Raw genomic sequence first — 22810 nt, 5'->3', positions numbered from 1 at the left:
AGGGCGCCGCTCTGCTGCGGGTCCGTAGGGCCAAGGAACAAGAGTTACCGAGTTGTGCTCCAAGAGCTCTTTGAACCCGCTTCCAACCCGGTTGGCGAGTGCTGCGAAGGTCTGGAAACTGTTTTGTGTCCTGCAGGCGGAGGGAGCGCGGCCGGGAAGGAGCGGCCCTGCGTGTCCCTGGAGGGAGAGGGGCAGCGGTGGGAGCCGCCGTCCCGTCCAGCAGGGAGGGGAGCGGGGGCTGTGCCCCGGGGCCTCCCCGTGAGTCAAAGCCCAGGCTTGGAAAACAGCCGCTGAGCAAAGCCAAAATGATCCGCGGGCTGGGTCGGGCTGTGCTTATCGGAGCCAAATTGCTCGGGGCTGTGCCGGGAAATAGCCACAGGGCCGGAGTTTTTCGGGGAGGGCAGGCAGAGGCGGTGCAGGTTCAACGCAAGAGCTTCACGCGTGAGCGTCGGTGAAACCTTGCCCGCTCCCGCGCAGGTCTTGGCCCCTCCACCCTCCCTCCTCCTGCGGCCGCCTGGGAACCGGCCCCGGCTCGTGGACTGGGGCCATCCCTGGAGCCGTTCAGGCTTTTTTATTGACGCGGGTTTTGTGCTTATTCTTGGTACCAAAGAGACCGCGGGAGGAGAGAACCTTAAGGAAATACATCCTGTCCGTGGGGCGTGCCAGCCCGTCCGGCCCCTGCGTCTGCATCCCGGCCGCAGCTTTTCCCTCTCCCCTCACTCGCCGAAGGAGGACTCTGGCAAAGACCCCGTTATCCATCGCCGACTCAGAACTGCCTTGAGCAAACGCTCCCAGATCTACTCCCTGAGCCTGCTCCAGGTCCCAACTTAACCACTGACCTGCAAATCCTGCTCACCGGCCTGGATTTTATTTTATTTTTTTTATTTTTTTTTATTTTTTTAAAGCCTTGAATTCTTAAACAGGCCCCGTGAGCAAACAGCTCAACCGTGCGGTGATCCTTCCGGCAGGGCCGCGGTGTTTTCGTTCTGGGTAGGGCAGCAGCCGGGTAAACACGTCAGCTTTGCCTCGGTAGGACAAAAGCCCGCGGCTTCTGCAGGTTTGTTTAGATTAAAAAAAAAAAAAAGACCGAAAGGGGCGCGATTGTGTTTGCAAGGTTGGAGCCCTTTCGTGGAAGAAAATCAGGGGGAGACGCGGGTGTATGTCCCCCTCGGGAGCCGGGGGTGACGGTGGCACGGGGGGGGTGCCGCGGGGCGTTTGAGTGTTGCTGCACCGTCCTGGGCTCAAATCGCATCTTTCTGGTCCCGTGGGAAGATTTTGCTGCACTTGCCTTGTTAAAAATCTTCTCCTGGGTAGCTCCGGCATGTGCCGGGTTGAGCCCGTCACCTTTCCAGAGGGGTTTTCTGCTGGTTTTCTTGTCACTTTGTCCTTTTTTTTTTTCCACGCGTGACAGGGGACTCCTTGCAGCCAAGGTGCTGCTCCTCCAGCAGAGCCAGCGGCTCTCAAACACCGTCCGCCCCCTCCGCGATGGGCGCTGAGAAGGGGAAGACCTCCTGCAGCAGGTTGGTGACGAAGCAGGGCATCTCCTTGCACCCCTGGTAGGTGCCCCTGGCCTGGCAGTGGAAGGCCACCTCCCAGTTAATGCGGGTCATGAGGCGGTTGAGGGCCAGGTGACGTTCCTCTCCCTCCAGCGCCTTGAGCAGGGCCTGGAGGAACATGGAGCCGAAGACGTTGAGGAAGGCCACATAGCCTGCGGAGCGCAAAGGAAGGAGAGCGTGACGTTGGCCGTGCCGCAGGCGGCCATGGTGGCGCTGCCGAGAGGAAGCGTCACCGGTGCGCCAGGGGCTGTCCCTTACCTGGGCTGCAGGCGAACATGACGGCGGTTTGGGGGGGGATGGAGAGGTAGTCTGAGAAGCCGTCTGGCTCGGGCTCCCCGCTGTCGCACTCCACCACCACCCCCTGGTCGAATTCTCCCCCCCGGCAAGCCTGTGGGCAGAGCGGCCGTCGTGAGCTTCCCCGGCTTTGCGCTCTCCCTTCTGCCCGTTCCCGGGGCCGGCCCAAAGGCGCTGGGGGCTCTGGGAGCTCCCTGCGGACCTGTGGCCCCTCCATCCCATCCCCTCCCGCTCCCCCGGTCCTACAGCCCCACACGGTTCCTCTCCCGTCTCCGTCCCCTTCTTCCCGTCTCATCCCTTGAGCATCCTCCTCCCTTCTCACTCTCAGCTTCGCCGAGCCTCTCCTCCCGACGAGCCCGGATCTGGGGCTCCCTTTCTCTCTTCCCTGCACGTTTCTCGTCAGCCTGGTTCCCCTTCTCTTTGCATTCACCCCTCCCCTCCCCGGTAAACATTGTGCTGCCCGTGCAAACCCAGAAATCCGCCTGGAAACGCGGGAGTCCACTGGGAAAGCGCCAGGAAAGATTCCCCTTGGAGTGCAGCCCGGGGGCAGACCAGTTCGGCACGGTGCTTGGTTCTATGTTTGGTCTTTCTCGCAGGGACGGAGCGCCGGGCTGGTGTTGGGATGGCGCTGGAGAGGGACTAGAGCTCTGAGGGCCCGTCTCACCCCTACCTGGAGCCACCTCAGCTGGGAGGTGTGGGTTTGGGACCAGCCGGAGTGGTGGACATCTCCCAGCGTTAGAGGGGGCGAGGGGATGCTCCCCCCACCTCTCCCGCGGCAAACCCCCCCACCAAACGCCGGCGGTAAATCCTCGCTGGGGACGAGACGCCTGCGACGCCCCAGCACTGAGAGGTGGACGGAGGCCACCGGCAGCGGCGGGGACCCGAGAGCCGCGGTGACGCCGAGGGGCCCAGCCCTTTGCTTCCTGCCCGGGCTCCGGGCACCCTCAGCCCTGCGGAGTTTGCTCTACGGAGGCCAACGTTCGTCAGCGCGAGCGCAAGCTTTGCCCGCGGATCGAGGTGCCCATTTGTTGGCCTGCCTGGGGGACGTCCCCAGCTGTCACTGCTCCCTGAACAGCAGCCAAGCCCTTTACCAGAAGGAAACAAATGCCCCGAGTGATTTATACGGGCTTTCAGCTGAACGCGTGTTTGCAGAGCTCGCGCTATCTGCTGCTATCCGTCCGGTCGCTGGATGATTTGTTTGCTGATCCCGCCTGTCGGATCAGCATTAAGGCGTATTTCCAGGCTCCTTTCCCGCGGGGGCATGTTCAAACTCTCCCTCTGAACTGCTTTTTTTTTCTTTTTTTTTCCTTCCTCCATCACTAGTTCACAGCTGGGTTTCTCCCAGCCCTCCCCCGGGAGCCTGCTGTGCACAAACGTCGCGGTGATGGGGTTTGAAGGCAGCTTTTACCGATTCGTCTCCATCCCAGTGGTGTCTGGGAGGAATATTTGATCCCGGCAGTGTCACGGATCGGGGCAAACAATTGGGTTTCAGCCCAGGTCATCCGGAGGGTGCAAAGCACCAGGAGAAATGTTCCTGGCTGGAGACACCGGGAAAACACCGGGGCCGTTTCCCAAAGGAGGGACGCGTGTAGGGGCGATGAGAGACTTGCAGTGAGCAAAGACACCTCAAAATCAGCGAAAGCAAGAAAAAAGAGGGATGGAGGGTTGTGGTGGGAAGCTGGGGAGTGACGAAAGGATCGAGCTCCACAATTAAAACAGACTTATCCCAGCACCGACCTTAAGCTTCATAGAATCATAGGGTTGGAAGGGACCTCTGGAGACCATCTAGTCCAACCCCCCAAGCTTCTGCCAGTCTAATCCTGCGCCAATTTAGCAAAAAGGGGATCAAATTATCATCCCGTTACCTGGATAAAGAAGATCTTGGGGATTTTGGTGAGCACCGGGCACTCCTTTGAGGATAAAATCTGGAATACGCGGGTCAGTTTAACCGGCTCCGAGTCACAACCGAAGATGACCCCCTGCTCTCCATGGCTGGAGATGATGCTCACGAAGTAGTCACCGTGCTCGCGGCTGCACTCTGCAGCGACACGGCCACGCCGCTGCTGTCCCGCGTCGACTCCAGGCGTCCCAGGGGTGGGACGTGGGAGACGGCCGGGCGCTGGGGGGAGACGAGGAGGGGGTTCGGGGCTGGCAGGGGGACACCTACCTTGCTGGTAAAGCTCTTCTATCTCCTTGGCGGTCTTGTTGTGCATCAGCTCCACCTGGTAGTTGAGCCGTGAGAGCGTTTTGGAAAGCTGCTCCGCTTCCCGCCTGGCTCCCCTCCGGGTCCCAAGCACGATGTCGCCGTCGCTGCCACAGAAATCGGTGTTGACGATGACGAGAGCCCGGCTTTGCCTCGGCTGGGACATGCTGGGGTGTCCCCTCGGGCCGTCGGTGGCCTCCAAACCCCCACTGCGCCGGCGGGGAGCTCTGGCTGGTCTCTGTCGTGTGCGTGCTCCTTCGGGAAGTCCAGGGGAGCGGATCCCGGCTGACTCAGCGCCGGCGCGGCTGATCGTCAAGGACAAGGCAGAAGAGGTGGCCTGTCACCTGCCGAGGGAGCGCGGTGGCACATGGGCGTGAGTCACAGGGGGCAGGGAGAGGGCCATGGCTTGCCCCCAGGGCCAGCAGCCATCGCTGGCTGCAGGAGGGCTGGGCTGGCACCGTCTGGCCCGGAGCTTATGGGGCATATATGGGGAGGGGAAATAAAAAAAGAGGAATTTTTTTCTCCAAGGGTTGGGGATGGACACTCCTGCGTGGTGGGAAGCACCGGGAGCAGCCGGGGTGATTCCTCCCTGCCCTTCTCCGAGTCTTGGTTTCCCCCAAAAGCCAGGCAGCTCCTGCTCCCCATCGCTAGTCGCAGGGAAAAACCGCCCCTTCCAGCTTCCCCCGTGGGGCTTTTTGGCCAGTGTTGCTTATTGCCTGACCCTGCCCGCTCCCGGCCAGCCTTACCCCACTTGGACTACCCAGTTACGGCACGTCTGCCATTATCCCTCCCCAAAAGCCGTCTGTGCTGGTGCAGGATGAGCCCCCAGCCAGACGCTCCCCGGGAGGGGGTCTCAACTGCACCCCCCTCTCCCCTTCCTTTCCCAAACCCACCGACCTGCAGTGCCAAAAAGCACCGTTCTCACCCCAGCCCTGCTGATCCCACATCACGAGGCGCAAATCACGAGATACTGCTTATTATTTCATTTATTCCTGGTCTCACGCGCTTCCCTTCCCATTCGGAGAGGGGCTTTGATCAGGTTCCCGAGCTTTTCCCGGCAGACAGAAAGGCTAGACTTGTTTTGTTGCTCAAAGGAGCGGGGTTTGCACCGTCGCGTGTCCCCGGGCAATGCGGAGGGGTAGAGCAGCACCGAAATACCAGCGGCGGAGCACACCAGCCCAGCCGCTACAAGGCAGGACTTCAGAAGCACTTTGCCGCAGCTGGCAAAGCACCGTTGTTTTTAAGTAGCTTTGCTTAAATGAATCCACCTGCTCTTAAATAGCCTGGCTTAAGGTAATCCACCCTTCGCACCTGGCTGTGACGTGCCAGAAGCACCTGCTTATCCCACCGCCCTGGTGACCGGGAGCAGCTCCTTCCCAAAGGACCGTGCGCGTGAGCCTCTCCCGGGCGCCTTTGTTAAAACGCGGCGATGGGGCTCGGGCTGGCATGACTCCCCCTCGCTTAAACGCAGCTGATGCCCGTCCGGCGGCTGGCAGGGGTTTGCCAAACCTGCCCGACGCTGCCTGGCCAAGCCCGTGCATGGTCTCATCTCAGGGAGGTGCCACCTCTGTAGCCCCTGGGGCTGCCGAGTCCCACGTGGAGCTTCAGGAGCCCAACTGGGCACCAAAGCTGCCACCTCAACGGGGAAAATCATCCCTGGGGGGCTTGCTCCCCTTGACCCAGCGGGTCTGGGGGCTGCAGGGGAAGGTTGATGCTCTTCTGATGGCCCACACGGGTCTCAGACACCGGTGGGGATCGTGACCCTTGGGTGTCGCTGGTAGAATACGTTGGGTCTTGCCTTCTGGTGTGACCTGGGTTTTTTTGGGTTGCCTTGACTTCTCTCGTGGCCACTGTGCACGTGGCAGCTCTTGGAGCCCCTCTTCCTGACACCGGGAGATGGGGTTTGGCCTCCAAAGGGCGGTCAGGGATCAGCGCTGGCTTTTACTCAGGCGTTGCGGTGGAAGCAGGTGAGCTCTCGGTGGGTAATGTCTAAGGCAAGCTGGCTGGAAATTAGGAACGGCATCTTCCTGGGATGTAATCCTTTGGTTTTGCATTAGAGAGGATGCGCTATGGGCGATTGACAGCTGAAAAGAGTGCACCGGGGGTGATCTGGTGGGCTGGGGGGAAAGGGAGGTCCTGGCCAGCGGGATGGCAAGCGTTACTCCCTCTTCTTAGAGTTGGTGGCCTCCGTGCGCCTTTTCAGCTGCGCCACGTCGACGTAGAGATTGCGCTTGAGGACAGCACTGGTGCAGATGAGGGCTCCTTGCAGGGCTCCCATGAAGCCCCCTACACACACATCCTGCCCTGGAAGAGAGCGGGAGGCGACGATGGTGGCGGCCGTGGTCCCCCCTGAACAGACCATGCTCTCCGTCCCCAGCTGACCACCAATGCTCTTCTGCACATCACCATCCCAAACATGCTCCCTACCTTCCAGCCGCCCCCATGCCATCCCTTGGGTTTGAACCCACAAAACCCCTCCCTGTTTGCACCCTTCCTTCTCCCCAGCAGGGAAAGGGCCTCATCCCGCCCAGCTACAATAAATCAGTGTTGGGCAGGGAAACCATGTCCAGGAGCTGGAAGAGGCACAGGCCCCTCCTCCTCCCCCTGTTGGGACCAGGCAGCTGCGTTTTGACGTGCTCCAGCAGCTCTCGCATCGCCCCGTGGCCCAGCAGTGGCTTGTCCCCATGTTTCATTGAAGGACTGAAGGTTTTTCCCCCCATGCCCTGCTTGCCCAGAGGTGTCCTCATCTGAGAATGTGGTGGTACCTGTCAGGTAGAGGTTGGGGATGGCCGTCTGCGCCCTCGTGGTGGCGATGGCTTCGGCTTGCATGCGGGCGATGCTGTGGTCCATGCCATAGATCTCCCCCTTGTGGCTGGCGATGTAGTGCTGGTTGGTGAGGGGCGTTCCCCCGGAGATGTACTCGATCTGGGGGGACAAGGGGACAACGTGGTCCGCGTGGGTTAGGCGTGGTGCTGTGGGGGGTCTCCTTGTGCTCCAGAAAGCTATTTTCTTGGGGGACGGGTTTGCTTGCAGATCCCTGGGTGGTGGTTCTGGCCGAGTTTGGTCCCAGAATGGTCCTTGAGGACCATCACAGAATCACAGAATGGTTTGGGTTGGAAGGGACCTTAAAGATCATCTGGTTCCATCATCCCCCCGCCTTGTACCATGCATGGTCAGGAGGCCAGTGGCAATGGGCTGGTGCCGTGCTGCCCACCTGGACCTCACGTCAAGCAGACCCAGACCCAGCTCCTACATTTGCAGGATGGAGGACCCCTGAACCCCGAGTTTTCTCACCCTGTCCTCGATGCGAGGGTAGAGCTTGAAGACAGCCTGCATGATGGCGTCTACAAAGGTCTTCTTCAACTCCTCGTAATCGTCTCCCCGCTTATTGACCTGCTTGTCCTTCCACTCCTCAAACCACTCGTATTTGGCAAAGGTCACGATGGCCATTGTGGATTTACCTGCAGCAGGACGAGGTTGGGGCCATTGTCCCTCTGCCCACCTTCACGCCACCATTTCGCTGCCGCAAACCCAACCCTCCCCGTGCAAACACCTGGGATGTCCCCAGGTCTTTGTGGTCCTGTATCCTTCATCCAGTTATCTTGAAGACCGCTTTCCACGAGCAACCTGCTCAGCAGCTTTCACCATGGCTATTTTAGGAGCAACTCCCCGTTTGCTGTCATCAAACAAACCAAACCCCAGCAGGAGTTTTCAAGCCACTCCCAAACGCGCGTGGTTGGGCTTCAGCCATTACCTGGATGCCTCATTTCCCAGGTGGGGTCCTTGGCCGACGGGCAGGTGACAAACAGGAGAGGGATGTTCTTGGCGGCTTCTTCCCTGGAAGAGGTCAGGTAGCGATTCGCTCTGCAGAGAGATGAGAGGCTTTGAGGTGGGTTTGGGTGAAAACCTTTCCCTGAATATTTGTTATGGCCGAATGCCCATGCAGTGAGGAGAGCCAAGAGCATTTTCTGAGTCACCCCCCAGGAATTCATCTCCTTATGCTTAACGAAGCACACCTAAGGTGAAGCCAAACCTACATTTCATCCAGGTCATTTCCTGGGTACATGAAGTAGTTGGTGGCCTCCAGCCCCAGCTCTTCCCTTGAGCCGTTAAGACCCACGAAGACGGTGAAACCCCCTTCGCCGTGTGCCGCTATGCGAAGCTGAGACTGGATCTCTGCAATAAGGAAGGAAGAAGGGGAAAATTAGTATTTTCAGGGATCCTCAGCTATGGAGAAGTGGTTTCTCCCAGAAGCAGCCCCACTCGTATCTTCATTGCTCCCCTGTTGACTTGTCAAACGGACTTCACGGAATGACGGAATTTATCCCGAAACGTCCCATGTGCGCCCAGGGGGTGGTTCGGCAGCTCCTGCGGACTGTAAGGAAGGCAGCGACGCTGCCGTTTCCTACAGGGGATGGTTTAGGGGACCCACGGCTGGAGCTTTTGCTGTATTTAATGACCTCCTTGGATTCAAATGTGCTCCTGCTCCGCAAACGTGGAGTGGTTGTAGACCAGGGCCGTATCATTGCGCAGAAAGCTTCCACCCAACCGCATCCCCCTTCCCGCCCAACCGTGCCCACTTCCACCCAACCATGCTCCTTCCAAAGCAGCAAGAAGATTTTGTGGCAGTGCTACACCCAACTCTAAGCGGATGTTTCACCAACTTTCACAAGTTTTGGGACACTACGCTGCGGTTTTTAGGGAAACTGAGCAGCAAGGCCCAGCTTTGCCAATGGTATGGTCGGGTTTGGCAAATTAATTTAGGCTTGATTAAAAACCCTGCGAAGAAATGTATGGCCAGGGATGGTGTTCTGAATGCCACGGAACGAATGACAGGGTTTTGTCTAAGAAATAATTAATTATAAAGGAGCCGCTTTCTGATGTGGCTTGCGGGGGCTAATGCCGTAGCCCCAAAGAAACCCAACGCCGCTGTTTTACCAGGCAGCGCCTGCGCCTCCGCCGGCAGGAGCCGTTCGTATGTGTTGAAGATCCCAGCGTCCGAAATGATGACGGGAGCGAAGATATTCACCACATCTTGGCCTTTCTTGACGCTCACGCCTGGAAGGGAAAGGCGAGGTGGGGAGGAACGGCAGCCGTGAAAAGCCCCGCGGTGGCAGGGAGCAGCCGCGTGTGCCCCGTCCCATGCCAGCGCTCACCGCAGGCTTTGCCCTGCGAGTCCAGCAGGATCCTCTGCACCGGCGCCTTTCCCAGCACGTTGCCTCCGGTTTTCCGGATTACGGGGATGGTGTGGAAGGCGATTTCCCCGGCTCCCCCTTTGGGGTACCACGCGCCGTGGAGGAAGTGGTTCACCAGGATGCTGTGCATGGTGAAGCTGGCTTTGGAGGGGACCACACCTGAAAAAAAAAAGGGGCCGTTTGTGCCAAAACGTGCGTTTGTGGCTTTTCCTGAAGTTTTTAGGACAAGGAGTGCCCTGTCCTCGGCTGGATGCGGTGCTGTAAGGCAGGACGGAAGGGTCGTCGGTACCCGGAGGAGCCGGGAGGATGTCGGGCGTGGGTGGTCCCGGCAGCTCTTTGGTACTCGGGCTGCACCGGGCGAGTCGTGGGGGCTGGGAGCGAATCCTGGGGGCGGGTGGGAGGGGTATGGCAGGGCCGGGGCGGTGGGTGCCAGCGAGGGGGGACGTTCCCTGGCGTAGGAGCGATGCTGCCGCGTCGCAGAGCCCAAGGAGGCGGAGGGACAGGGATGAAGGGGGACATGGGGACAAGCGGCCGCTGGCCCGGGGCCGAGGGTGCTGGCAGAGCACCCCTGTGTACCGCCTCCCTTGCCCCCAACCCGCGACAGCCACGAAAGCGAGAGAAAAAAGGCTTTTCTTGGGTGGTTGTTTAATTTTTTTTTTTTTGCCTCTAAAGGGTTTAACACCACCTCCGGAGGCTCCTGCCCACTTACCGTAGGCGGGGAAGATGTAGCTGAAGACGGCACGGAGCTCGGGGTCGGCGGTGAGACCTTCCACCACCTCCTTCAGGCTGTGGGAAGCCAACCGGCAGAAGGCGCTGAGCCGGGGCAGCAGCCCCGAGCGGCACAGCGCGGTGACCAGCGCCCGCGGCAGCATCTTCAGGATCCCCACCAGCACCATCCCTCGGCCCACGCTCTGCGGGGGGGGACGCGCTCCGTGAGCACCCGCCACCGGGAGGGCGGACAGCCCTGGGGTGGGCCCGAGAGAGGGTCGAAAGCAGCTTTTTTTCCCCTTAAACTCACTCCCGGGGAGCGGGAAAGGGGTGGCAGCGTCTTCAGCGCCGCGTCCTGGGGAGCCGTGGGCAAGGGGAGGGCTTGACCCCCACCCCATCCCCCCCCCTCCAAGAAAAACCCTCCCCTCTGGTGGGGGCCCCCAATCTTTGCATAATAAATGTTAATTTATCCCGGTTTGATAAACATTGCGATCGCCCCACCGGCTGGGAGGTCCCACAGCATCATCCCCCGGCACCTGGGGGGGGGATGTCGGGGCTCCCCAGCACATCCAGGAGCATCCGCCGGGAAGCGGGGTTAAAGCTCCGGGTGCGACGGCGTTTTTTTGAGGCAGAAAAGGGAGATTTTTTTGACGTGTTTCCCACCACTTTTGGTGCGGGTTGTGCAAGGCCGTTATTCCTTGCAGTCGCCCAGTGTCCAGGTGTCGGGGCGGGGAGTTTTCCCTCCCTGCGGAGGGGCCAGAGCCATAAAAAAATTAATCCCGGGGGGGCGAAGGCGAAGCCTCCTCTACCTTCACCAGCCGCTCGAACTCATCAATCGCGGCCTCCTCGCCGGGAAACTGCTCCTTCAAGGCTCGGAAATATTCCTTCTCCCCGCCATAGATGTGGTAGGTCCTGCCGCGGCCGGGCTCCCCCAAAACCACGGCGTCGTAGGCGGCCGGCAGCCGAGCCCACTGCAGCTGCCCTTCCGTCAGCTGATCCACCACGAAACGCATGATGGAGCCCTCCTGCATCTGCCCCACATAGTGAATACCTGCAAGAAAGACTCCTCGTTTATTTGGGGGGTTTCTTCCCTTTATTTTTACACCCCATCGCGTACCCCTGGGATGCGCAGGACCCCCTGTGTGGAGGGAAAAGGGAAAAGCTGAGAAACATCCACCCCCCCCCTCCCCGCCCTTCCCGGGGCGAAGGGAAAACCGAGCGCCTGCTGCCGGGATTTTAAGCAGCTTTTGGGAACTTTGTTACACATCGATGTTTTGCCTTTCTCCATCGTGTCAATAATTAATCGTGCCCAGCTCAAGGGATGAAGGGACAGACAGAGCTGGACTTTGTCTTGCTGGACGGAGTTTGCTGAGGGAAACATGCCCTGAGGTGACATCCCCCGAACACGGAATTCTGTAGGGGCTGAGATGGGTACAGAGAATTTCATTGGATCTGAGCTGGATTAGGGGGAATTTTACAGGGCTTTGGTGTTTTTCCAAGGCAGCGCCTCATCCTTTGGCAGGAGGATTTGGGGCGAGGGAGGCTGTGTGATATCACGCAGAAAAAGCGCTTGTATAACGCGGGGCGGGTGCTGTGGACGCCCACGTCAGGTCCCCGCCGGTGTTTTGGGGGCGATTCCCACCACGGGCACGCCCCAGATCCCCCCACCCTGCAGCTGAGCCCCCCCCACAAGGATCTCAGGGGGGATTCGGGAGCCCAAAGGTGGAGGGGGCCGTACCGGTGTCGAACTCAAAGCCCTTCTCGGTGAAGGTGTGGCAGCAGCCCCCCAGCTTGCCATGCTGCTCCAGCACCAGCACCCGCTTGCCCGCCTTGGCCAGCAGCGCCGCGGCCGCCAGGCCCCCAATGCCGCTGCCCACCACGATGGCGTCCAGCCCCGCGGGGACTTTGTCTGCTGAGAAAACTGGAGAAAGGGGGGGGGAAGGGGAGGGCATCCTCAGCGGGGGGCATGGGGCACCCCCCGAGCGGGCGCATGGTACCTGCGGTGACCCTGAAACCTCGCAGGGGGGTGTGATGCCACCCTGGGGGGTGACGCTGCCCCAGGAGGTGATGCCACCTCGCTGGGCGATGCCACACCAGGGGGAGACGCCACCCCGGGGGTGATGCCACCCTGGGGGGTTCATACAGCCCCGGGGGCGATGCCACCCCCAGGGGGTTAATGCCGCTCCAGGGGGTGCTGCCACCTCACCAGGCGGTGCCACACCGGGGAGGTGATGCCAATCGGGGGGTCCTACAGCCCCAGGGGGGGATGCTGTTCTTGGGGGAGATGCCGCCCCGGGGGGTGATGCCACCTCACCGGGCGGCGCCACGCCGGGGGGAGATGCTGTGCCAGCGGGTGATGCCACCGCGCTGGGCGATGCCACCCGGGGGGGGGTTAATGCCACCCCGGTGGGCGATGTCCCCCCGGCGGGGGCAGGGGCGGGGGGCTCCCGGGGGGGCAGAGCCCCGTACCTGTCTTGACGACCGTCCTGCGGGCAGCCTTGTCGGTGACCAGCGGGGCCGGGGGGCGACGGGCGTCGGCGGCGAAGGGGCTGGGGCCGCCCCCCGCGACCCGCAGCAGCCGGAGCAGGAGGAGGAGGAGGAGGAGAAGGAGGAGGAGGAGGAGAAGGAGGAGGAGGAATAGCAGCTCATACAGCCACATGGCGCCCAGCCCGACTGTCGGTGCCGACCAGCGGCTCCGCTCCGCCCCGCCTGAACGGGCGGCACCGGGGGGGCGGGAGCGGGCCTGGGAGGGACACGGGGGGACACCGGGGCTGAGGGCCGGCACTGGGCGCTGGGGGTTGGTACCGAGCACCGGGAACCGCTACTGGGCGCTGAGAGCTGCTGCTGGAAGCTGGTACCGGCCACTGGGAGGTGACACCGGCTACTGGGAGATGACACGAGGCACTGGGAGATGACACCTGGAGGTGACACGGAGCCCTGGGAGATGACACTGGCGGGTGACACCGGGTACTGGGAGATGGCACCGGGCGCTGGGAGCTGGCACCGAGCACTGGGAGGTGACACTGGGCAGTGGGAACTGGTATGGAGCACTGTGAGGTGATGAGGAGCACTGGGAGCCGGCACTGGGAGCTGGTATGGAGTACTGGGAGGTGACAGAGGGCACTGGGAACTGGCACCGGGCACTGGGAGCTGGCACCGAGCACTGGGAACCGGTACCGGCCCCTGGGAGGTGGCGCTGGGAGCTGGTATGGAGCGCTGGGAGTTGATGGTGGACACTGGGAGCCGGCACTGGGAGCTAGTATGGAGTACTGGGAGGTGACAGAGGGCACTGGGATCTGGCACTGGGCACTGGGATCTGGCACTGGGCACTGGGAGCTGGCACCGAGCACTGGGAGGTGACACTGGGCGGTGGGAACTGGTATGGAGCACTGTGAGGTGATGAGGAGCACTGGGAGCCGGCACTGGGAGCTGGTATGGAGTACGAGGAGGTGACAGAGGGCACTGGGAACTGGCACTGGGCACTGGGAGCTGGCACTGGGCACTGGGAGCTGGCACCGAGCACTGGGAACCGGTACCGGCCCCTGGGAAGTGGCGCTGGGAGCTGGTACGGAGCGCTGGGAGTTGATGGTGGACACTGGGAGCCGGCACTGGGAGCAGGTACCGGGCACTGTCCCCGCTGCCCGCCCCGACTGCGTTCCGCGTCGTTTGACCCTCCCGCGCCGCCGTCCTCCCCCGCGGTGCATGCCGGGCGCTGTAGTGCCGTGCGGGAGGGGGCGGACTACATCTCCCGGCGTGCACCGCGGCCGCGCCTGCGCACTGCGGAGCCGGCGGCGACGGGCGGGCGGGGGGGTCTCGCCGCCGCTTCCGGTGGGCGCGGGGTGAGAGGGCGGCGGGGGTTGATGGCGGGGTACCGGGGGCCGCGGGGGGACCCTGAGGGGTGTCTTCCCCCCCCGGGGCCACCCGGCCCCGCCGCCTGAGGTTCCGCCGCGGCCCCCGCCGGTGGGGGGCGGGGAGGCCGCGTTCTTCCCCGCAGGGCATGAGCGGAGGCGCCGGGGGCTCGGAGCGGCCCGAGGAGCGGCAGCGATTCCCCCCGCCCGGCAAGTCCCGCCCCGTGCGTGTCCGGCCCGCGCCCTGCCCCTCCCGAGCGGGCTGAGCCGCTCGCCCGCCCGCCCGGGCCCGGGCAGAGGAGGGGGGTGGCTCCCTGAGGGAAGAGCTCGGGGTTTTGGGGTCCCCGCCCTGCGGAGCCGTTGGGTTTTGGGGTCTCTTCGGGGGACTGATGGCTGTGTCTCTCTCTGTCCCCGCTCAGATCTCGGCTCTGAGGCAGAACGGCCTCCTGCAGGCTCTGGTGCGGGAAGCGGGGCAGCCGGCGGGCGCTGGTGAGCTTTTCTCTGCGTCCCTCCTGTTGATCCCGGTGTCTCCCGGTGGGGAAACGCCCGGGGAGCTCGAAGGGAGCCCGGGGAACCCAGCGTTGGTCTCACGGACAAAGCTTCCAGGCTCCGGCCTGGTGAAGCCTTTGCCTTGCTTTGTCCCACGCTTGCCAAGGAGGAACCTCGCGGGGTCTCAGGGATGCTCCAGTCAGGGATTTTCCCTAGAGAAGGGCAAATCCTGCCCTGAGTTGTCCTGAGGGGAAGGGAGCGAAGAGCCCTCCACACCCCTCCAGGTCTCCCAGCCAGCCCTAACCTCCAGTGTGCCTTTCTTTTGGCAGAGATCAGTGAGGAGCTGCGGCGAGCCCAGGAGGAATGGGAGGCTGTGGAAGAGATCCAGTCAGGTACGGCCCAGAGAGCAGGAGCAGGGGGCCATGCAGCTGGGGGGCATTTTTTTTTGTGGGAGGAGAGCTGGGGAAAGTGCTGAAGGTCTGGAGGGAGAGGGAGGGGGCAGGAAACCCGCTGCCTTCCCCCAGCTCCCCAGGTCTTCGCCTTCCTGCCCTGATGGAAGCTGGGAGCGAGCTCCCTGCACCAGAATGGCCATTCTGGCCTGAGGTGGGAACTCGTTTTGGCTCCGGGAAGCCGGAGCAGAGGGACAAGGCCTCGTGCTGGGGGGGGCTAACGCCATTCTCTGCCTCCCTGCAGGGCTCTGGGGGACGTTGGCCAGTGCCGCACCCCCGATCTCCTTCAATGAAGCACTGCAGTACTTCCAGACAGCCGACCTCTCCGAGTGCAGGGTACGGGCAGGGCCCTGCGCTCTGGCCCTCTCTCGGGGGGTAGTTTTAGTAAGTAGGTGAGGCGGGAGAAGCACGGCGCTCCCCTCTTTCCCTTCCGCCTTCCCTCAGCTTGGCTCTTTGTGTGATTCTGTCCCTCCTGGCTCGCCCGTGGGTTTTTCCTCTGCCCAATTGCCGGAGGGACTGGCCCTCATCGTGTCTTTGCGTGTTTTCTCCTCTACAGAAGAAGGTCCAGGCGACGGTGCGCAGGCAAGGCCTGGCTGCTCTGGTTCACTTCCTCTTCGGCCCTCCCCGGCTCCAGCCGCAACTGCAGGGAGAGCGGGAGCTGGCTCTGGCCATGGCGCAGTGTGAGTGTTCCCCTCCGTGCGAGCCACTGGCCTGGCCAGCATCACCTTTATTGTCACAGCTTCGTGGCAAGCAACTCGAGGCGGGCCAGGGCTGTAGTGGGGTCTCTGCCCCTTTGTCCCATGGCAGCCACTTATCTCAGAGGATGTGTCGCCGTCTCCTTTGCTGCAGACGTGCTCACTTTTGGGGAGGAGCGATGGATTTCCCCATACCTCCCTGTGGTGCCACAGTAGGTGTTCCACGTGTACACCTTGACATGGCACCAGGCAGGTGCTCCACGGCTCCGCAGCCCTTCCCGCTCCTTGTTTTGTGACCAAAACAAACAAGACCTGAGTCCTCCCGGTGCCTTGGCGCGGTGTGTGTCGTGTCTGGCTGTCCTGTGGTGGATTGCACACGCTGAACACATGGAAAGTCCTCGCCTGGCTTTGGTGGTGGTTCCCCAGCCAGCGCTACTTCAGCCAGCAAAACTTCACGTGATGCTAGAATTACTAATTACCTCCACGCTCGTGCAACACGCGGTTGTATTATTTTTGTTTCTGCACCTCTAAGAGATTTTCCTCTCTTTCCCTTCTCCCCCCCAGCAGGATAAATGCAGCCAGGACATTCTCCTTGTCACCATAAGCCATTCTCGGCTGCGGGATTCCATTCCAGCCAGACTCTGGCTTTACCGTGCAGTGGGTGGTGGCTTCTTCCCCCACCGTGTCTCTGTGCTGGCGCTTGAGGCCAGCAGGGTGGGGATGCTGAGGGGTGTTTTCTCTCCCCCAGGTGGTTTGGATGATAACGAGAGGGTGCACATGAGAATCCTGCAGACCATTTACAAGAAGCTGACCCGCTCCAGGCTGGGCTGCCCACGCTACGGGGCGCATTGGGAAGAGCTCGGCTTTCAAGGTAGGGCAGGGGGAGAGAGACCTCTGGGGCAAACCTTTGCCGAGAGGGATCCTGCTGGTCCCATTCCCTGCTCCGGAGGTAGGATCCAGAGGCAGCGCAAAGGGTTTGGTCCTCATTCCCTCTCCCGCCACATAGCCGCTGCTGTTTCATAGAGTCATTGAGGCTGGAAAAGACCCTTAAGATCATTGACTCCAACCGTTAACGCAGCGCTGCCAAGCCCGCCACTAACCCACGTCCCTCAGCGCCGCGTCTGCCCGCCTTTTAAATCCCTCCAGGGATGGCAACTCCACCACTCCCCTGGGCAGCCTCTTCCAATGCGTGACAACCCTTTCCATGAGGAATGTTTCCCTAATATCCAATCTAACCTTCCCCTGGCGCAACTTGGGGCCGTCCCCTCTTGTCCTATTCAGCTCCCTCAGCCGCTTCTCACCAGACTCGTGCTCCCGACCCCTCACCAGCTCTGTTGCCCTTCTCTGGACACGCTCCAGCGCCTCAATGTCTGTGTTGGAGTGGGGAGCCCAAAATTGAACACGATGTTTGAGGTGGGGCCTCAGATCAACACTCGCCCCCCTCAACTTGGTGGGGCCTGCAGACTCACCGAGGGTGTGCCTGAGCCCCTCACCCTGATCGTCGATTCTGATATTACAGAACCGGCCCCGATCCTGAGCCCTGGTGTTGCAGCAGATCTGTCGCTGCCCTAGCCAGATGTCACGACCAGTGCAACATCTGGACTGGCTGGCCAGACAACACCAATACCTGCTGCCACGGTTGCCCGTGTCCAGCTGGCGCAGCGTAACCACTTTGCCCAGGCCATTAATGCTCTTCATTAGCAAGCGATCTCTGCGGCTAATGAGCCGTCTCTGGAGATGTTTATAATCTTCGTTTATTAACGAAGCGCAGGTCAGGGCTCTGTCACTAAGGTTGCGTCGCAGGTTGCTTTCAGCCTCGGCTGTGGGAGAAAAACAGCGTGATTAAAGCTGTCACGAGCGGCCGCACAGGAGTTTTCAGGCTGGTTGACTTGTGAGTTAAATAGGCCGGGTTTTAATAAAGCCTAAAACCCTTAACAGGAGGGGAATGGCTCCCGCTCCTCCATCCTGACGCGTACACGACTGGTTTTAAGTGTTAGTTTAGCAGCGAAACGTGCCCCGGGGTGGGTAGAACTTAAAACTACTCATTCATAAAATCACAGAATGGTTCGAGTTGGAAGGGACCTTAAAGCCCCCCCAGTGCCACCCCCTGCCCCGGGCAGGGACACCTCCCACCAGCCCAGGTTGCTCCAAGCCCCGGCCAACCTGGCCTTGAACCCCTCCAGGGATGGGGCAGCCACAGCTTCTCTGGGCAACCTGGGCCAGGGCCTCACCACCCTCACAGCAAACAATTTCCTCCTAATATCTAATTAAATCTCCCCTCTCTCAGTGTAAAACCCTTCCCCCTCGTCCCATGGCTCCCCTCCCTGCTCCAGAGTCCCTCCCCAGCTTTCCTGGAGCCCCTTTAGGGACTGGAAGGGGCTCCAAGGTCTCCCCGGAGCCTTCTCTTCTCCAGGCTGAACCCCCCCAGCTCTCTCAGCCTGTCCTCCCAGCAGAGGGGCTCCAGCCCTCCCAGCATCTCCGGGGCCTCCTCCGGCCCCGCTCCAACAGCTCCATGTCCTCCCGATGTCCCCAGCGCTGGAGGCAGCGCTGCAGGGGGGTCTCCCCCGAGTGGAGGAGAGGGGCAGAATCCCCCCCTCACCCCCCTGCCCAAGCTGCTGGGGACGCAGCCCAGGCTGCGGGGGGCGTTTCTGGGCTGCCAGCACAGGTTGCCGGCTCGTGTTGAGCTTCTTGCCCACCAACACCCCCAAGTCCTTCCCCTCAGGGCCGCTCTCCAGCCGTTCTCGGCCCAACCTGTACTTGTGCTGGGGATTGCCCCGGCCCATCCCTGGAGAAGGTGTGGGAATGGGTGCGCGGGGAGGAGAGCGAGAGCTCGTTAGTATCCGCATGAAAGAGGCTACAGCACCCATTTGGCTCCGCTTAGGGAAGTTCCCCAAAAGCTTTCCCTCAGGATGTGGCTTCCTGGGGTTCCTCCGCTCTTGAAATGCGGTGACAGGGTATAAGCAGCCCGTGGAAGCGCAGAGGTGACCGGAGAGAAGCTCTGGGCTGTCCCTCGCTTCACCGGGCTGTCCCGCCCTTCCAGGTGCGGATCCTGGGACTGACCTGCGCGGGACGGGGATGCTGGGCCTGATGCAGTTGCTCTACTTCGTCATGGACGCTCAGACGCTGCCACTAGCTCACGAGATTTTCAAGCTATCCCGGCATGAAACCCAGGCACGTCCTTCCCGCTTCTTCGCTTGCTCCCTGCAGTGGTTCCCCTGCTCGGGGAAAGGGAAGCACGAAAAACTTCCCTTCGGCATAAGGGCTTGATTTTTCTTTCGCTGCTTGATCCCCCTCACGCTGGGGAAGGGAGGAAGGCGGTCCCCAAAGAGCTGCTCAAAGGTCGGAACCAAACTCCAGGCGTTGGCTTTGTGCTGGGAATGAGATTTTTAGCGTCCTGATGGAGATCAGGGATTTGCTACTAGGATCCTGGGTTGGAGGTGGAATTTGTGCAGGTTAAAAGGGCCGGAGAAGCGGTGAAGGGCAGCGCAGTGTGAAAACGGGAGTGAGCGGAGCCTTTCTCCTGAAATTTGGCATTTTACTCCTGGATGTGGTCGGGTTTAAGCCTACATATAAGCTCAGCTTGACCCACCGTGCCCCGCTAAGCCCGTATCCGTAGTACCGTTATCCTGCCATGTGGACCCCCCAGGTTCGGGGCTGCAGGGATGCAGAGTAACAAGGCGGGAGGTGGTGTCCAGGCTGCCGTGACGCTCGGTCTCTTGCAGAATTTCCCCTTCTGCATCATGTCCGTGAACATCACCCGCATCGTCATCCAGGCCCTGAGGGAGGAATGTCTCTCCAGGTGAGATCCGGAGCGACCGACAGCCCTGGAGCTGGGCTGGATGAAATTCTGGTGGGTTTGGGGTCTCAAACGGAGTCCACGGCTGGTTCCCCGGAGTGGGGGTCGCTCCCCGGCAGCTGAGCCCATCTCTGCCCCTTCCAGGGAGTGCAACCGCCGGCAGCAGGTCATTGCCGTGCTGAACGACCTGTACGCGGCGGCCTTCCTGCAGCTCTACCGCCTCTGGAAATGGCAGCACAAGACCATCGCTGACTCCGGTTTCCTCCTCAAGGGTTTGTTTCCCCGCGCTTTCCCTTCCTTTCCCAGCCGAGGACAATAACCCCAGGCCCAGAGGAGAAATCTGGTGTGTTCTCAGCCCGTCCGTCTCCTGCTGAGCCCAACCCCAAGGGCTTAATGCCCAGAAAGCCCCAATCGTTCATCGTTTAACCTTCGCACCAAGACTTTCAACGATCCAAGTGCCGTGCGGGGCAGGTTTTTTTTTCCACCGTTTTGCATCTCAAATCTTAAAAACGAGCACCCGTGGAAGCACCCGGTGAGTCCAGCGGGCTGCCGTGTCCCGGTGGCTCGAGGCGGGTGACAAACAGGGACGTTTCTGGCTGCCCCATGCGGTTGCGTAAGCCCTGTTTGTAGCACAGGGTGTAAGCGGAGTCGCTTTTCTCAGCGAGCACTAAATTGCCCAGCCGGGTTATTTACTCCAGGGGAGACTGATGTCAGCAGAGCCGCTCGCCGCGCCGCGCTAATGGCTCCCTCTGAAAGCGGGGTCCAGCTGTCGCCGTCGGGCTCTGCTTTCATCCCCCTTCCCTGGGCTCTCCCTCCCGGTGGGATCACGGGGAGCTCCGGCCGATGCCGGGGGGTTCGGTGAGGAGCTCTTTGCGCTCTTTCATCCCAAGCAAAACGTAATCGTGCCCTTTCCCAAGGGGATTTTACCAGAAATAATACACAGGTCAAAACCTTATCCTGGGAGCGCGCTGCGTCCCCGACGCCGTCCCCGCCTTGCTCTCTGTCCTCACACGTTTCCCTTTGACCTCTCCAGAGCTGGAGTTCTCTGCCAAAAAGAAGCCGAAGCAACTCCTGAAGTCCCTGGAGGCCTACGTGAACCGCGGCCCTGCGGCCGACGGCCTCCTGCGCCCGTCCCCTGCCCCCGGCGACGAGATGGACTTCACTGGCGTTTGCGACCCGCGGGTTGAGCTGGAAGGAGAAGCCCGGCTGATCTGATGGGGAGGGAGACGTGCCGCGGGGAGCTCCGCTTGCCGCTTGGCTCCCAGGGAACGCCCGGGAAGGGCCGTCAAGGCCGAGGTGGTAGCCAGAGAGCGATGGGAGGTGGCCGCTGCCCTGAGAAGGGTCTGGGACTGAGCTGAGAGTGGTTTGGAGCCTGGGACGCCGCCGAGGGTAGATTTTTTTTTTTGCCCTAAATCCCCAGAAAAGTTGTCCTGGTCCTTCCCTACGGTGCCGGCACTGCTGGGTGCTGCGGGAGCGATCCGTGGGATTCACCCCTCTCCAGGCAAGAATCCTATGGAGCGGAGGAGGCAAACGTGGGTTTTTTGAGCCGCAGACCTCAGGCTTGGGCTGGTCCGTCTGTCTCTCTCGAATCCGTGGCCCTGTCTGCCTTTACCCCGGACAGGAAAGGTTAGTGATGCTCCAGGCGGAGCTGGAGCTCAGTGACGGGGCTCCCAAATGGAATCATGGCTCCGTCGGCAGCCGGGAGGGTGTAAAACCCCTGGCTTCGGGCTGCAGCACCTCAGTGCGGGGTAAGAGCATGAGCAGAGTCGTCGTCGTCCCCGCCAACAAAGCTGGGGCAGGGCAGGTTTGGGGAGCCCCCCTGAACTCCCCCGGGGCACTAGTGGTGCGGCAGCACCTAAATAGGTCATTAAAGGGAGGAAAAAGTGCTTTTCCCGGTGTTAGCGATGACTTTTGGCCTTGGATTTGGATCTGGTTTGTGCGGCTGGGTGAAGGGGGGGGTTCGTGCTGGTGGGGGAGAGTGGGGAAGGGCGAAGCAGGGTCTGCCCGGCCCCTGGGAGGCCGATTTGGGGCTCAGTGGTGGAAAACCTGCTCCAGAGGAGAGAAACCAGGGTGGGATCCTGCCGCGCGGCGCCGGGAGCACTGAGAAGGGGAGGAAAAATCCCTGCCAGCCTCCGCCTCTGCGGGAGCAGCTGCTTGGGATCAGGGAAACCTGGGTTTAGAGGAGACCAGGCTTTGGCTCGCAGGTTCCCAAGGTGCCGTTTCCCAACAGGCTCCTTCCTTCCCAGCCCTTCCTGCCTCAGTTTCCCCCTTGGTGAAATCCGAATCGCTGCCCAGGGACAAGCTGGGAGCAGCAGCGGGTGCTCCGTGCCTGACGCCAGCCTCCAGTAGGGGCTTAAAAATGATCCAAAAGCATCTTCAGCCCACAAAATAGTGTGTGGGGGGGAAAAAGCACCTGGATCTGGAGATAAAAAGGTGTGTTTGAACAGGAGAGGTGGGGAGCCGGTGGGATAACGGAGCGGTTCGTCGCCGACAGCTGCCGGGTGCTGTTATCCTCCTGGAACGGCGATTGCTTTCCCAGCAGCGGGGTGGAAAATGCGTCCCCCAGCTGAAAAAAAACCCAACAAACTAATAAATGGGCAAAAAGGAGCCTGGTGTTGGGGTTTTTTTTCTCTCCTAATCCTGAATCCCTCTGTGAGTCGGCTGGAGGAGGGGGGGGGACGGGGCTGAAAAGCACCGTGGGGGTGATGTGGGGGGATGAGGGGCACGGGGAGGTGGTGAAACGGGGAGCGGGGCCGGGGATCTGGGGAGGGATGAGGTGCTGGGGGGGACACGGGTACTGTGGGGGGGATGTGGGTGCTGGGAGGGATGGGGGTGCAGGGTAGGGATGTGAGTACTGGGAAGGATGGGGGTGCTGAGGGAGGGAGGGAGGGATGGGGGTGCCAGGGAGGACACGGGGAGGGACGTGGAGATCTGGGGGGATGTGGGTGCTGGAGAGGGGATGGAGGTGCCAGGGCAGGGGCACCCGAACCAGAGGCGGATGTGGGTCCCAGGGAGGGAAGGGGGGTCCCAGGGAGGGAGGGAGGGAGGTGGGTGCTGGGGAGGGGATGCAGGTACCAGGGAGGGATGTGGAGGTCGGGGAGGATGCGGGTGCCGGGGAAGGGACGCGGATACCAGGGAGGGATGGGGGGGCCGGGGGGAAACAGAGGTGCTGGGGAAGGGACGCGGGTGCCAGAGGAGCAGGGGGGATGCGGGTGCTGGGGGGGGGATGTCGGTGCCGGCAGAGGGATGCAGGTACCAGGGAGGGAGGTGGGTGCGGGGGAAGTAGCCGGGGGGGGGGTCGCAGGGAGGGCGGGATGCGGGTGCCAGGAAAGGGAACGTGGGGAGCGGGGAGGGGATGCGGGGGTCGGGGGGGGATGTGAGTGCCGGGGGAGGATGGAGGTGCCGGGGAGGGATTTGGGGAGCGGGGAGGGGATGCGGGGCCGGGAGCCGCGGCGGGGAGGCAGGGGAGCTCGGAGGGGAGCCCGTCGCCGCCCGTTCCCCCCCCCCCCCAACGGTGCCGCCCGGTTCCGCCCCGGGGGCGGTGGCTCAGCCCCCCCCCAACACCCCCCGCGTCCGC

General features: G+C 61.7%; 3 protein-coding genes across 12 annotated transcripts; 1 reads left to right on the top strand and 2 right to left on the bottom strand.

The window, feature by feature from the left end:
* Positions 1–152: 152 nt before the first annotated feature.
* LOC141733481 (caspase-7-like) lies at positions 153–4219 on the bottom strand. Its single transcript, XM_074563883.1, has 4 exons — positions 4018–4219; positions 3716–3888; positions 1815–1944; positions 153–1708 (listed from the first exon to the last, which is right to left on the bottom strand). Exons 1-4 carry the CDS (start codon positions 4217–4219, stop codon positions 1461–1463), a joined length of 753 nt encoding a protein of 250 aa, XP_074419984.1. The 3' UTR covers positions 153–1460.
* Positions 4220–5021: 802 nt separating this feature from the next.
* RETSAT (retinol saturase) lies at positions 5022–12730 on the bottom strand. The gene is made up of 11 exons (XM_074563871.1): positions 12426–12730; positions 11695–11877; positions 10766–11007; positions 9958–10159; positions 9210–9407; positions 8992–9111; positions 8091–8229; positions 7808–7917; positions 7348–7514; positions 6819–6978; positions 5022–6357 (listed from the first exon to the last, which is right to left on the bottom strand). Exons 1-11 carry the CDS (start codon positions 12613–12615, stop codon positions 6212–6214), a joined length of 1857 nt encoding a protein of 618 aa, XP_074419972.1. The 5' UTR covers positions 12616–12730; the 3' UTR covers positions 5022–6211.
* Positions 12682–21840, top strand: ELMOD3 (ELMO domain containing 3). 10 transcript variants are annotated; one of them, XM_074563876.1, is made up of 11 exons: positions 12682–12880; positions 13951–14028; positions 14224–14293; positions 14623–14685; positions 14987–15126; positions 15299–15422; positions 16186–16308; positions 18478–18608; positions 19160–19236; positions 19378–19505; positions 20267–21840. In XM_074563876.1, exons 2-11 carry the CDS (start codon positions 13954–13956, stop codon positions 20446–20448), a joined length of 1113 nt encoding a protein of 370 aa, XP_074419977.1. In that variant the 5' UTR covers positions 12682–12880; positions 13951–13953; the 3' UTR covers positions 20449–21840. The 10 variants fall into 10 exon arrangements, with proteins under 10 accessions (XP_074419977.1, XP_074419978.1, XP_074419976.1 ...); XM_074563877.1 differs by having other exon boundaries at positions 12696–12880; positions 14987–15078; XM_074563875.1 differs by lacking the exon at positions 12682–12880 and adding an exon at positions 13404–13574.
* The last annotated feature ends 970 nt before the right edge of the window (positions 21841–22810 follow it).

This window comes from Larus michahellis, chromosome 20, assembly GCF_964199755.1.
Source record: "Larus michahellis chromosome 20, bLarMic1.1, whole genome shotgun sequence".
Lineage (NCBI taxonomy): Eukaryota > Metazoa > Chordata > Aves > Charadriiformes > Laridae > Larus > Larus michahellis.
The sequence above is the reverse complement of the archived record's forward strand: the minus strand, read 5'-3'. Positions and strand labels throughout refer to the sequence as shown.